This window comes from Bactrocera dorsalis, chromosome 5 (genome assembly GCF_023373825.1).
Source record: "Bactrocera dorsalis isolate Fly_Bdor chromosome 5, ASM2337382v1, whole genome shotgun sequence".
NCBI lineage: Eukaryota > Metazoa > Arthropoda > Insecta > Diptera > Tephritidae > Bactrocera > Bactrocera dorsalis.
Genome location: NC_064307.1, coordinates 61,630,068 through 61,646,342, shown reverse-complemented (window position 1 = coordinate 61,646,342; position 16,275 = coordinate 61,630,068). Strand labels below are relative to the sequence as shown.

General features: G+C 36.0%; 1 protein-coding gene and 1 non-coding gene across 2 annotated transcripts; one reads left to right on the top strand and one right to left on the bottom strand.

Moving 5' to 3' along the window:
• Window positions 1-1,172: 1,172 nt before the first annotated feature.
• Window positions 1,173-1,244, bottom strand: Trnap-cgg (transfer RNA proline (anticodon CGG)). Its single transcript has one exon. It is a non-coding gene; the product is annotated as a tRNA-Pro (tRNA).
• Window positions 1,245-2,643: 1,399 nt separating this feature from the next.
• LOC105233838 (uncharacterized protein CG13380) lies at window positions 2,644-3,662 on the top strand. Its single transcript, XM_011216008.4, has 2 exons — window positions 2,644-3,079; window positions 3,392-3,662. The coding sequence occupies exons 1-2, from the start codon at window positions 2,795-2,797 to the stop codon at window positions 3,491-3,493; spliced, it is 387 nt and encodes a 128-aa protein (XP_011214310.2). The 5' UTR covers window positions 2,644-2,794; the 3' UTR covers window positions 3,494-3,662.
• Window positions 3,663-16,275: the final 12,613 nt, after the last annotated feature.

Sequence of the window (16,275 nt, the reverse complement as noted above, 5' to 3'; positions counted from 1 at the left end):
AGATATGTTTTTTTATTTAGTGTTTTTATTTAGTTTTTTGTATTTAGTTTTTTTTTATTTATTTTTTATTTATTTATTTATTTTTTTTTATTTTTTTTTTTTATTTTTTTTTTTATTTTTATTTTTTTGTTTATTTATTTATTTTACTTTTTTATTGTATTTTTAATTATTTACTCCTTTTTTCTAGTATTTTTTTTATCTATTTTTGCCAGTGGGTTCAGTCTGTATTTTTCACAATTAGTTATTGGAATTATGTTATTACGTTATTCGTTGCTATTTTCACGCCTTCATTTTTTTTTTTCCATTGGTTTTCGATTTACATACGTGTTTGCCTTTCGCTTTTTCGCATTGGTGTTTGTTGGTCAAAAAATTTTTTTTTTTCATTTATTTAGCTGGCTTGTGCACAACTAAACAGTTAATTACGCTGTGTTACGCCCTTCACGCCGCAAGGTGCTCGCACACGCCTAAATAGTCTGGACACGTCAGAGTACAACGGCCGCACACATGCTTACGATAAGGTGCTTTAATAAATGGAAGTCAATTTTCAATGTCAATCGGCCTTAGCTCTTTATTTAAGTAAATAAGAAGGCATGTTCAGTATTATCAATGAACTCGAAAAAAAAAACACATTTTTCCATATAACGCCGATTTACACAAGAAATGTGCATTCGGTAATCAGCAAATAATTCAAAGACGAGTGTTTTTTTCATAGCCGGCCTTTACAAGCACAAATATTCCAAGAAAAGTACATGCATTTTGCACATATTTTATTTATTTTTTTTTGTAAACAATTTCATATCGCCGTTTAAAAATAGCAGTACACATTGGCATGCAGTTAATACAAGGGTCCGATAACGCCAACAGAAGTACTCCGGTTGAAGTCTATTAGTCATCACCATTTAGTCTTTCGTATTGTATTCTTTGTTTTTATTTGCCTTACGATTTTCTTATGTTAATTTGTACTCATGTTTATACAAAAAAAAACTATATATACTAACAACTCATAGTGTTTATGTAATCATCTAAAAATTAAAATCGAAAAATAGACAGTTTCTTCTTCCAGCAACAAGCAAGTTCGCTTCCTAAGAAAGTATTTAAAAAATTTAATTAAAAAAAAATAAAAAATTCAACACGCTTGCGCACCCTTTTAGATTTTGATGCACAGCGTCAGTGGGCTCGTCCGGGAATTGAACCCGGGACCTCTCGCACCCGAAGCGAGAATCATACCTCTAGACCAACGAGCCATACATTCAATGCTCGCTAATAAGCAATAAGTGCACAGCGTGCTGGTGGTTGTTTTTTGTATACTCACCACGCTGGTTATTTGGTGTATCAACTTATATGGTGACTTTTAAATATGCAGTGCTGTATTTTTAAGCACGTAAACTTATATAGTAGTTTAATAATTGCAATAAATTATTTGTTGAACTTAATAATTTTAATTTTCTCTAATTGTTGCTGAGCATCATATCAGACTAAGCCGAACAGTTGGGTAGACATAGCCCACATGATCCAGATTTTTTATCTCCAGCAATTTCTAATTTAAGGCAACAACCGGTTCCACGTTACCAAAACTTACCGAAATCAATATGCGGGTGTTGTGCGGCAAGTTATTTGGGCGATCTAACGCTGTTTCGATCAAAAAGAAAACGGTTTTATCCGACCAAGGATGCAAACTTGGTAATAATATTTGAATCTTGTTTTCTGGCCCTACAATAAGAATTGTCGATGGTAGCCTGCCTTAACAATTGTTTCGAAAAATTCGTATAATTCATTTTAACTCCAAGAACAGAACAATTCAAATAAAATTTATATTTATACCCTTAACACGGTATATTAAGTTTGTCACGATGTTCGTTATGCTCAAAAGAAAAAGCGTGAAATACTGAGTCGATGTAACCATATGTCTCTGAAAGCTGGCACAGATAATAATCAACCAAGGTATCACTACAATCAGATTGGACAACTATAGCATATAGCGTTAATACAAACTGTCCGATCAAAGGCAAGATAAAGATCTTGAATGCTAAAATGCAACTATGAAGGGTATTATAACTTGGGGTCAGCCAAAGTTGACTTTTTTCATTTTTCTTGTATTTTGTTTATTTACATTTTCATATTTATTGCAACCAGAGATGTTTTTTAGTGATTGTTTATGCAAGTATGCCTCTATTTGTATATGTGGAATTTTCTACTGACAGCCGAGTGTGTTTGTACGGTACTGTAATTCAATGACGAATGTTCGAAACCCACGGATTGCCTAGCCATTTTAGTGTTTTTTGTTTTAAACTTGACCAAAAGACTACTTGATTTTTTGAGAAAAAACAAAATAAAAGAAAAAATATTTAGATCAGCAATAGAACTATACTAAAAAATATTAATAATTGCACTAATATATAATTGCTGAAATAGGGCCCAAAATTGACGTCAACTGTTTCCACATGTAAGTGTGTATGTATATATAAAAAATTCACAGAACAAAAATATGTTCACGTTCAAAGAAACACAAATTGCTTGACAGCAAGTTACAAAATCGGCTTGAGCTTTCAACGGTAAATCGCACAATTTTTAGAGGATTTGAGTATTATTAGACAATTTTTTTTAATTTCATTTTTTATATATTGTGAATATATTTTTTTCAAAGTGCTAAAAATTGTAATAGAATCATTTTTGCTAAATTTCTATTCCATTATCTACCGTTAGTTCCTCCATTTTCTAAAAATAAAAAAACAAAAATAATTGCGTAGTCGCATATCGTTCTTTTGCTAAAATTTAAAGATTTATTTTATGAAAAATGGCACCAAGACATATGAAAAAGAATTCTCTAAATGATCGTTTAGAGCTCGTCCGAAAACACAACACATCTGCAGCGGAAGTTATTCTTCAAAGCAGTTCACAGAGTAAAATTGCAAATACACCGCTTCGGAAGGACGATGTTTCCCAAAAACAAACACTAGAGTTGGAGCAGCTAATTCCAGAGGGCTGTATTTGCCATCGTGAGGCTAAAACTTTTGTTTGCATTTTTTGCAAAATGTTTAGTTTTGGACGCATTGCCGAAATGTGTAGCATTCATCCAAATGTAAGTGGAGTGAACTTTGTACTTTTGTGATTATTTATACTACTGCTTATTATAATGTGTGACGCTGTAATTGTGCAGCATAAATCATAACGCCACTAATTTTTAGGATTTATGTAGAGGCGGTAATCTGCCAAATCATAGTTTGTAGTCGCTACGACCGAATATAGGAACCGTATATGTGTATTATTTTCAAGCGTTTTAAACACAGCGCTATATGTATAACTAATAAACTCCTATATAAAGTTAAATATTTCCTTACTCCTGCATTCATTGCTTATATAATCTAATAATTTCTTTTTTCCTTTTACGTAGGTTTCATATTTAATGGATTTCACGTGCTGCCCTTATTGCTCTGGCCCTTCGGAACATCTTCACATGGTTAATATGGAATATGAACGTTATTTCAAGACTTGAGAACCCTTCAACTTGGTTTGGATTGGTGGATGTATTCAAAATGCTTCACTTAGTCAACCTTGTTCAATACTCATATAGTTAGAACTATGCATATTTCGTTTAGTATATAATCATATTACTGAAACACTATGGATTTTAATGTTTTAAGTTAATTAAATGAAGTACTAAGAATGGATGAAAAGCTTTACAATTTTTTTCCTTTGCTATTAAATGAAATCTGTTCTTCAGAGGAAATTAAGAGAATGTATTAGACTGTTTAACTGAATATTGTTTTTAACTGAATATTGTAACTAACAGCGTTAATACCTTATGGTGGGTGGTATGTACATATGTTTGTACCATTTCAGCACCTCAGTGTATATGTATAAATCTCTATATGCTCCCAATTCCTTATTTATCGTCACTTAAGTTACCAATTTTTCTTATTGCCAACAAAAAAGTTCAATGCCATTTGGCAGGCAACAACAACAATAGCTTATATGTGTATATAATTTGTTAGACCCAGAAAAATATGTGAGAAATGCAAGGAATCGCTTACTTTATAAAAGGATACACATAATTTTGTTATTTTCTATTTTTCGCCAGACATGCTTAACACATATTTTCCTACATTTGAGTACATCTAACACATAACACATGTCTACATACGCACTTCCCATTTGAGTGCCAAGATTCAATTCCTCAACCAGCTTGCCACACCATTATAACCTTCAATCACTTCTCAGCGGCGCTATTCAATCAATCTACGAAATTTACGTCAAGAAAGAGTTGGCGGCGGCAGAGCGCAATTCAACGTAAATGACACAAAATAAAAATGTATACAATTGTAAGCATGTGTTGATGCCAACAATGAATGGCATGCCGTAAATATGAAGAGCAGGAGGAGTTGAAATAAAATAAATTCAGAAAAAGAACGATGAGCTTCTGCGGGCATCGAATTACAGCGCACAACAGACATATTGCCACTAACCTGCTAACCAGGCAGCCACACAACCACTCAGTACTTTAACCGCACACAAACGCTCCGCTATACGCCCACCGTGCAGCTGAGGCTTACAGATCAACAAATCGTGCGTAAGTGTTGGAAATGCTACTTAATGTCTGTATGTACGAAATTATATCGATATAGAACTGCTTAAAGCGTTACGTTGTAAATACGTATGTTCGTACGAAAGTTCCTCCTTAGAGCTGGTAAGACTTCCATGGATAGTGAGATATAATAAATCATCATCAGCACAGGGTTAACGGCATTGGTGGGTTTATGTTCGTCGATAATTACAGTGAGCTCGAAAAAATTTTTACATTACAAAAATAACCTAAAAGTTTAGTGTTTCCTTAGGTATTCTGACACTCTGTGAGCGGATGTAGATGGAAGTGTTGGGTATTGGGAATAATGACAGAATATTTCTTGATATCTGCTGGACAACCATCCAGGCAAATAGTTACCTACTAACCTTTACTAGCTGGTAGTAAATGAGAGGAGGATTAAATATATCTTGTCATCAAACAACAGTCGCGACTTGGGTCCCACTTCACTGTTGTCAGTCATAACTTCGAAGTAGTAAATAATTTCGTCTATCTTGGAACCAGTATTAACGGCAACAACAATGTCAGCCTTGAAATCCAACGCAGAATAACTCTTGCCACCAGGTGCTACTTCGGGCTGAGTAGGCAATTGAGAGGTAAAGTCCTCTCTTGACGAAGTTACTCATTATTCCCCTCCTGCTATATGGTGCAGAGGTATGGACGATGAAAACATCTGATGACTCGACGTTACGAGTTTTCGAGAGAAAGATTCTGTGGAAGATTTATGATCCTTTATTCATTGGCTGCGACAAACGCGATATTTGATGGAACAATGAGCTGCATGAGATATACGACGACACTGACATAGTTCAGTGAATTAAAAGACAGTGGCTACGCTGGCTAGATCATGTCGTCCGAATAGTCGAAAACACTTCAACTCCGAAAGTATTCGACCCGTCGGGCGAAACAAAGAAAGAGGGAGACCTCCATTCCGTTGGAAAGACCAGGTGGAGAAGGACATGGCTGCGCTTGGGATCTCCAATTCTCGCCAAAAAGGATGTTTCAATAAAAAGGATTTTATTTTGAACGGTTAGTTGTATGACAGCTTTATGCTACAGTAGTCCGATCTGGAAAGTATAATCCGAGATTGTAGCGCTCCATGCCAAATTTCGTGAATAGGAAAGTTTGGGTGCTCACTGAAATATTTGAACAAAAATCTTCACAAAGATGTTTCTATTTAAGAGACCCCACTGTAGTTATATAGTTGTAAATATGTATGTACATACGCAGTGGTCATGTTAATGTGTATGTAAATATTTAGCACTAGAGCACGTGTTCACGCTGTTTACACTATTAACACCCGACCCAAGCATTTGGCAACATTTGCACTAAAATTTACTTCCCCTTACACGTCTGCTGACACTTCCATGACGTTGCCTTGGTTGTTGCGGCCACACGTGAGCGTCTCCAACAAGATTATTGGATACAGCATACATGCAAACGCCAAACATATGAATACACATATGTATATAATGGGTGATCCATTTCGAGGTTCCCTACTTTTAAAAGAATAAACACAGAAACTTCAGATTTAATGAAAAGTTTATTATGATTCGAAGGAACATTACTTGGCATTTATTTTTTGAACATTATCTCTTTCAAATGTTGTTCCATCTGTTGAGTCCAATTTTTGATGACTCGTTGAAGCCTTTCGACTGGTAACAACAGCTTTAATTTCAGGCATCAAAGTGGGTTGTCATGGGTTATCACTGACGGTTACGTTCTCATCGGCATCATTTTAAAGAAATATGGAGCGATGATTCCATCGGCCTACAAACCATACCAAACCTTTTTTTCTGGATGGAGTGGCAGCTCTTGAATCCCTTCAAGTTGCTCTTCGTTCCAAATGCGGCAGTTTTGTCTGCTTACATACCCATTGAGCCAGAAATAGAAGCCATCTCTGAACAAAACATGGCTCGAAAACGTCGTATCTTCTTGGAACTTTCTCAAGAACCCACGAAGCGAAGCAATGTCGCTTGGGAAGTTCGAGCGGCTTCAGTTCTGGCACAAGCTGTTTTTTATACGCCTTTAATTTAAGATTTCGTCGTAAGATCCAAGTCGTTCCATACGTCAGTCCGAAATGCTGCGAGCGGCGCCGGATCGACTGTGCATGGTATTCGTATACACTTTCAGCTACAGGCATATTTTCTCCACTGCGTGCTGGACAAGGTCTATTCGGTCGAATATTATCTAAAACTGAATACTGGGTCTCAAGATAGGTGATGATGCTGCGAATAGTATGCTCAGTAGGCCGATTATGTTGACTATAAGTTGACCGTAAGTTGAGTTGTCCAACAATACTGAACAAAAATAACATGACAGCTTGATGCGACTGACAGGTGATATGTCCAAAAAAGTCTATTGGAAAAATTACTTCTACTTGGATCACCAGTTCTATAAATATGTGTTAGCACTATTGTGTTGGTATAGGAATTTTAAAATGCCAACAACAACTGCAGTTGCCATGTGCATTAACATTGGTGCGTTTGCGCAAGTATGTGGCATATAAAAACCCATAAATGACATAATGGAAACTCTTAAGTACTAAACTCAAGTGCGACCAACAAAGTAAAGTGCATGTGTGCGGTGGCCGACAGCAGCCGAGTGCGAGGTGTATTTCACACCGAGCGCCAAAGGACACTCAAATTGGTATTACATACTCGTATTCGTGGATTTGCGATGAGTTTTCCTGAAAGGTTATGTGCAAAAATAAGGAAAGCAAACCAAATACAAGTGGCTATCGATATTTACTGTAGGACGCCTTTAAAATTGTAAGGTAATAATTGAACTAATTTTAGTTCGGAAAAAGTTCTATATTTGGATGTGAGTGCCTATTTATCACTTATTATTAGAAGTTCGTGATTTGAAGGAGTTTTATAAAAATATCTAGATTTATAGAGCTTCTGAATAGAATCTGAAGCTGAGCTAGAGCTGAAATAGAATCTCCTTTTTCTGAAATATTTTCTACTATGACTGAAATAGATTCTCCTTTAAAAGAAGATAACCAAGAAAGGTATTTCTTGTCGGAAGCACTTTATTACCGATATCGATTGGATAAAACATGTTTCTCACAGCTTTTAAACAGTCGTTTCACTCAATACCTTAGTAAATAAAATTTTTATATAATATTTTTGTATAATAGAATAATTCACGTTCCTCTCTTTTTTAAACAATTATATCTTGCAATACCAGAAAGCATGTGAAAAATGAATTACAACTTGATTTTGTCTTTATATGAGATTTATACCAGTTTTTTGTTCGATTTGTAACACTCTAACTTTTGAAGATTCGAAGTCATTAAATCTCTGGCATTTCTATCAAATTTAAATGAGCTATTTTTTCGATTTACTGCTCTCTAATGCTTGAGGAAACGATTGACGCTGATTTTTGACAATATTTTGCAATTATACCTGTTGTTTAATAGAGCTGTTAGTCTCTAATACTTCGGGAGCTGATTTGGGGCAATTCAATGTAATTATACCAGTTGTTTAATCGTTTTGACCGCTGATTTTTTACAATTATAGCTCATTTATACCGGTTTTTAGATCGATTTGTTATGCTCTAATGTTTCGAAAGCTGATTTTGGATATTCTATGCAATTATACCAGTTTTTTGATCGTTTTGCTACCATTTAATGCCAATTTTTGTTAACTTTATGTAATTTATACGAGTTCCTTGCGTGCTTTGATACTTTCTAATGCTTGGCGAATTGAAAATATCTAATATTTAGCAATTTTATGAGATTTATACCACTTGTTTAATCGATTTGCTTTTCTCTAGTTTTTCGGTAATTGAAGACAGCTGATTTTTGGCAATTTTATATAATTTATTGAGTTGTTTATTTAATTCGTTACTCTATAATATGTGAGGAAAACCATTGATTTTTGTTCGACTCACTACTCTCTAGCGCTTAGGGTATCGAAAACAACAGATTTTTGGCAATCCCCAAGTTTTGAAGAAGCGTACAGTTTTCGAAGACCGCCAGGTGATGAGTGGATGTCTACTTGTTAAAATACTTCGGTAAGATTGTTTTTATACCAAATTAAGAAACAGCTAATTGAAATATTTTTCTCAAAATACTATTGAAACTAGAGTCTAGTTGAAAAATTTGGTTGCCCAACCGCCCTAACAAGTTAATGCATCAGAAGAATAAAGAAAAATTACCTCATATTACCTCATATTGGAAGCTTTACTGCTATTAACTTTCACTACTATTATTAATTATAGCTCAGTAAAGTTAAAACACATGAATTTTTCACATTTTCCACCTTACACAACCAATTCCTTAAATTGTGTATAATTAATTTCCGCGAAATATGTAATTTCGCAAAATTATCGACAATTTGTAATCATATGTACGATATTAATGATTTCGCCCACCAACAAACAGCATGACGCAAATACCTCGGAGGCCACAAAGAACAGCTTAAGGCTCGATGGCTGCAATTAATATTTTTCTCATTCACGCCCACACGACTTGGCCACAGCGTAATAATGAAAAGGCTGTGTCGCCAAACCGCCAATGGTCGCCACGAAAATGGCATAATTAAAAGTGCATTAAAGCCGCATACACATATGGCTGGCCGGGCAGAAGGTGGTGGTGGGTTGCTAGAAGCGCCATTAAAGTCACTCATACGTCATGCGCAACGCGCGTGAAGAGCGCATACAAGTAATGTTTGCAATCAAAAATGTTAAATTTCATTTTAACCCACATGTATGTATGAATGGCAGTGCATTATAGCCATTGCCGCGTGTTAAACGCTCTCGCACGCGCGCGCATAAAATTCGCCGCCAAGCGACGCTAGAGTCATAGTCAGTTTAACGAACGCTCGTAAAGCGTGGCGGGCAATAGCGTTTGCGCCACGCAGTAAGAATCCTCATTAAAATGGCAGTGCAAATTTTTTTTGCATAATGAGCGACAGACAACGTACTCCCCGGCGAAGGCGCGCAACTTTTGCAACAACAATAACGCCAAGTTGACACATTGACGACGCGTTAAAGGCGACTGGGAATGCAAAAGTTTTCGCGCGCTCACTAGCTGCAAGCATACAATATATGCTGCGCTGCTGCAGCTTGTTGTTGATGCTCCGCGCCGGGACAATAAAAAGGCAATATGTAATTGTAGTTGGTGTGAAAGCAGTCGTAGGCAGCCGTTGACTTGACTGGCAAAGACAATGGCGGAGTCGCTAACGCTGCTGCCAGGGCGGACACGCGCTTACTCAGCCAACACAATGGCAAATGGCAGATAGTATTGTTGCTTTCGTTGACATTGCCATGACGGCAGCGGCAGCGCGGCATGTCGCAAAGTTTATTTACATTTTGATTCAGCAAACAGCGCTCTTTACTCGACTTTATTGCGGTTTATTGCAATGCGAAGAGGTTACGCGCTTGCCGACTTTATTATGCAGCAGCCAGTGATAAGGTTCGCATTTAAGCTTGCAGCAGTGAACAGAAGACTTCATGAAATTTATAGAGTTTGGATGAGAGCATACAATTTAGTAATTAAATGTTTAGGAGACAGAAGAAAATAATGAAAATAGGAAGGGAACTGCTAAAAATTTGGTAAATAATTAGCAAAGCTTCTAGTAGTAACGGCAGCATATCTACTGTGCTCCAGCGCAAAAACAAACTCCGCGAAACGAAATAGCTGTTGAAATTGGCTAAAGTGCCATTCGTTTGACTACCGAACCAGTACATCTAAAAGCCAAGTCGCCAAAAGCGATACATAATGAAATTATCGAAAGGCCTGACAAACGGATCAGAGTGAAATGGAATAACTTTACGAAATGCAGAATAGTACAAGAGCCTTGAAGAAAAACTTGCTTGTTTCGAATTCACTGGTTCTCTTAAGCAGGATGGTTGTTGGTTTAACGACAGATAACAACTTACTCCCATCATATAGATGTGAGCCGGATGGGCATCATTAATATTGATTAATAACGACGATACATGCAGAAAGTGCAGGTTAGTAGGCAAGGGGGAGACGCTGGAACACCTCTTATGCTATTGTTCCGCCTTATTTAGAACTCGTCTTACACATATAGTATATCTCTTAAAGTTCGCAAAGGCGTTGACTTCCATATACCAAATACTTAAGTGAAATTTAAAACAAGAAAAAATGTAAACTTCGGCTGCACCGAAGCTCATATACCCTTAACAGGTGCATTTCTTTTAGTAACTATGTGTTCAGTTTGTATGGAAGCTATATGCTATAGTAATCCGATCTGAACAATTTTTTCGGAGATTATATTATTACCTTAAGCAGTAATCCATGTCAAATTTCGTGAAGATATCACGTCAAATGCGAAAGTTTTCCATACAAGCCCTTGATTCCGATCGTTCGGTTTGTATGACAGCTATCCGAATCTGAACAATTTCTTCGGAGATTACATTGTTGTCTTAGAAAATAATCTATACCAAATTTCGTGAAGATATATCGTCAAATGAGGAAGTTTCCCATGCAAGCATTTGATTGCGATCATTCAGTTTGTATGGCAGCTATATGCTATAGTTAACCGATCTGAACAATTTCTTCGGAGATTACATTGTTGCCTTAGAAAATAACCTGTGCCAATTTTTGTGAAGATACATTGTCAAATGTGAAAGTTTTCCATACAAGAACTTGATTCCGATCGTTCAGTTTGTATGGCAGCTATATGTTATAGTGGTCCGATATCGGTAGTTCCGACAAATGAGCAGCTTCTTGAAGAGAAAATGACGTTTGCAAAATTTCAAAACGATATCCTAAAAACTGAGGGACTCGCATATATAGTCCTTCGCGATGTTTTTCCCTCTCTTTGGGAAAAACTTAAAAGGGCGCAACTTGATGCCAGAATACTGAAGAAGAAAAAACGGCATTTAAAAAAGATGGGAACACACCTAACTTAAAATTTGCCCTCTCAAGATTATTTTTTAGTATATTTTTTTATTTAATGTGTTTAACAACGACAGAGTTCTTAAAGGCAGCCAATGAATCCATTTCCTAGATATGACGACATCGAGATCACAATTGTCATTAACACCAACAACAGTTGAAATACCTGGAGACTTTTTGTTTGTCACTGTGCATTTCAAACTACCATTAGCATTAATTGAAGTTGAAGAGTGCGGATTAACAGAATCGCCCACGCTATCATCAAAGGCAGCAGATTGAGACTGTTTTTAGCACTGGCTTTCGAGTGAGCGTTGACATTCCTAACAACAGCCTGTGCATATGGCACAGAATTGTTTCGATACTGATACAGAAAATTTGACATTGTCGGATAATTTGCTCTGAACATCGCAGATCTCTGACTACAATTCCTTTAGCTTTACGAACAATGAAATTTCGTTCATCAAATATCGAGTTTTCACTTCTCAGTAAACTAAATTCAGCAACGAGAGAATTTAGCAACAAATTTATCTTATCAAAATAATTATGCTAATGATAAAGGTTCCATTGACTCCTTTTGTGGCTGATCAGCATTGTATTGGTGCAATTTACAGTGGAAGTACTGCGGGTTGAAATTTGCATTGCATACTTTTAGGCGACTCATTTAAATATGATTTGCTGCTTACTTTGCTGTTCTCATTTATTTGCCGTTACTGTGATCGTTGAAATCTAAACAAGCAGTTTGAGAACAATGCGTGTGATTAACAGTTTGAAGGTAAATGGGCTCTGTTTGAATCAGTTTTAATGCATATGCAACTAATTGTAGTATCAGTGTTAAGTAAATTACATAAAAATGTAAGACAACATATTTATTAGTCTTTAATTTGCATACTTTTAGGCGATTCAATATGATTTCTTTCTTTGCTGTTCTCATTTATTTGCCGTTACTGTGATCGTTGAAATCTAAACAAGCAGTTTGAGAACAATGCGTGTAATTGACAGTTTGAAGGTAAATGGGCTCTGTATGAATAAGTTTTGATAAATATGCAACTAATGGTTGTACCAGTGTTAAGTAAATTACATAAACAAGTAAGACAACATATTTATTTTATTAGCGTATTTTTATAAATGCTATTATTATGGTAAAAAATAAAATTTTTGTTTTTTAAAACTTGTCAACCTCTCAATAAATTCATATCCTTTAAAAATACAAAATTTCTTACATTTCCACTTTGATATCCATTATCAAAAAAGCTTGTGCGCCCCCAACTATAATTTAGTATTCTTTAATTTGCAACTTTGGGCGAACTTGTTCGTCACTTTGCGTACTCGCACACACGCTGCGCGCTGCAAAAGACAGACAAGTCTGCGCGACATTATGGCTGGTTGCAGGCATTTTAATAACACTTGCTTAGCTCTGCACGTTTTTCATTTTGATGCTGCATTTCAATTTTATGAAGTTTAAGAACTAGCAGTAAAATTTTTATATTTGCATTCGAGCAAGTTGAACTGAGTAAATAAAATTAGTTTACAAAGTTGTCTAGAACAATTTTAACTCGTATCAATAAAGTTGCATTTTATGTTCTAATATTAACATGGGTGCTATTTAGGCCAAGCTGCTGCTAGCAGACGTGATATGAAGTTTTGTGATAGCTAAAGACTCCTTAGCAAGTTTTTGTGTGTACTATCCACATACATTTTTGTTGTAGATTCTATTTTTTACTCTTTGTAGTATGGAAACGCAGGCTAAATAAGAAAAAAATTTAATTCTGTCTGCATCAAAGCTATAATTAAATACAAAAAGATCTTTATCTTGATTTGGATCGATTAGTTTGTATGCGGAGGAGCCATGTGTAGTAGTTCACAGTAGCGAGGAAAGTTCTCTGAGCGCCATTCGCCTGGAAGTGGCCCGAAACGATTTTTTTACATATGGCTGAAGCAGCTCACGACTTCCGGTCTTATACCAAATATCCGCTGTGTAGCCAAAGAAGAAGCCGAGACAAAGTGAGAATGAGAACCATCTCTACTGAGGGCTGTGCGTTGGGTTTGGGACTCGCCATGTAAAAAAACACACTCAATGAAAATTTGAGAATAGCCTCGGATGAGAGACCACCTTTTGATGAGGACCACTGTAAACGTGTTAAGTACTACGATTTAAGGGTATGCACCTAAAATATCCGGTCTCTTAATTGGAAAGGTCCTGCTGTCCATTCGGTTAATGTCCGCGTAAGACTAAAGTCTCGAGTCTACTAGTAAATGTGCCTAAATAATACTTTTCTTTTACTTACTTTACTTTTCTTTTAAGTTAGTGTTTTAAGCACAGCATGACTTGTATTTGTAATTTTAACAGGTTCAAAATTACTTAAGGTTTCGAACAGTTGAGACCACTAATTGTCAGTTTGAAGACACTATATTCTTATCATTTGGCCGTTTTCCATGCTATGTATATTCCACTTTTGAACTCCTATTCCGACCATCTGCTTATATAATTCGATATTCAATTCACATATTCACCATTTTTACGTTATTTGAAATAATAACTCACAAGTCAGTCATGCAAATTTGGTTGCGACACAAAAGAACAAAATATATATCGGCATCAAGGCAATAAATTTCTGCAACCTTGCTGGCTTACGCTTAGAATCGCACATATTTCTTTGCGCAATATACTAAGTAATTGTCAGAGGAGTGTGACAACAGTTACGTCATATGCAGTGCCTGCTCCTTTTGCTACTTTAAGGGAGAATTTGATAAATGTGCTTTGAGAAAAACACAAATATGAAAAGCAAAGCGGGTTTATTTATTTATTTGCGGAGCTGCAATGTACATATGTTTATTACAACAACACACATACAAGAGCACATAATGTTACAACAATATAACACCAGCACATATATGACAGTCACTATTTATAACCCACACAATTTGTCGCCGTTTGCTTTCACACAACATTCGCCAAACACTCTCTAGTTCCAGGGTTAATACACTTTCTATTTTTATTACTAAGTGAAAAAAAAAAACAATTCTCCAGCGCTTAGATTCGGAATAAAACTCTAGACAGCACCATAAATAACACGTAAAATCGAATTGCATTGCCATTGTGGAGGCGAGAAAAATGGTGCAGCGCACAAATTTCAAATGTTTGGTGATTTTTCACATTTCATGTTGCTCATACGCCCCGGCTTTTGGCAAATAAGTGAATTTGTAGCGGTAATTTAGGTGCCACCAAATCCATTGAGCTGTTTCGCTTCAGCGCTCAATATATTCTCCATATAATATGCGCTTGCAATGTGACACTCATATTCAGTAGTCGGCAGCCATAAATAATATGGTTGGGTAGTAAAATGTAATACGGTTATATTTTAGGTAAGGTTAGCATGTGTAGAGCAGTTAGTTGAGGTCCAGCCTGCGGGTAGCTTATAGCACTGACAGCTAAAAATGACTTCATAATTCGTATGGAATTATATTCGCATTTTAGCGACTATTTTCGATATTGAAATGTGTGGAAAATGGATTTGTAGAGTTGCCAACTAGCCTACTTAAGTTTGAGGTTACATATTTTTGTCATGTGCATATTAGTTTTAAGAGAGTTTTTATGAGAATAAGTCTCAACAAGTCGAATTTTTCAGATTCGAAAACAAAAAAAATCACAGGTAACCAATTCTGATGAATATGATGATTGAGCTTTCGTTTCCTGTTTGGCAAAAAAGTCAGTCTTAACCAATGTGACGGTGCATTGAGGTATTTCGGTACGAGTTTAGCATTAACAAAGTACATATCCAAAACATTAACTCAGATGTGGCGAGTCGATTCAGAATAGATGTCGAGATGCTACGTAAGCTGCTATATATATGTATTTCTGGACTAGGCAACACTAAGTGTTGCCAGGTGCAATCTGACATTTCCATTGGAAAGTTTGACATTTTTTAGCATAACATCACTCAGAACGTTTTGTCATTTAATCGTGAATTGTTTTATTTACAGGGAATTAAAAAATTCATCTCGGCCAAAAAATGTAATTAACTCGTGAACATTTTCGTGCGATCATTTTTCACAACTTTCGACGTGGATTATCACGACAAGAGTGCATCGATGAACTAAAATCTTTGTATGGCTATGAAGCACCATCCTATAGCACTGTGAAAAACTGGTACAACGAATTCAATCGTGGCCGACGCTCGCTCAAAGACGAATTCCGTGAAGGTCGTCCAAAAACAGCCGTTGTGCCAGAAAACATCGATGCCGTACGTGAACTGATAATGCAAGACCGTCATGTAACATACCTTCAGATAGAGGCATGCCTATGCATTTCTCCCACCAGCATACATTCGAAATTGCATGAATACCTGGCCGTAAAAAAGGTTTGTTCTCGTTGGATCCCGCACAATTTGACAATCGCTCAAAAAAAGGCTCGTGTGGATTGGTGTAAAGAAATGCTGAAAAAATACGATCGCGGTGCTTCAAAAGACGTTTATCGAATCATGGATCTATGCGTATGAGCCCGAAACAAAACAGCAATCGAAAAAAAAAAAAAAAAAAAAAAAAATAGTTGATAAATATGCCTATTTTCATTATTAGGCCAGAAATATATATAGCAGCCCTCATAATGACATTTTTTTGATACCAAAACGAACATTTTCAAAAAAAACCTCGGAAACCCTATAAAATATGTATATGTAGGGTTCTATCCAAAATGAAAAAATTGTCTATAACCTTGAATGATTTATTAGATTCACAAAATACTTATGAAGGTGGGGTTAGTTAGCTGATCTATCTGCTAGTCGCCGCCTGGGATTGTAGTAAAAATGTGTAATAATACTTATCT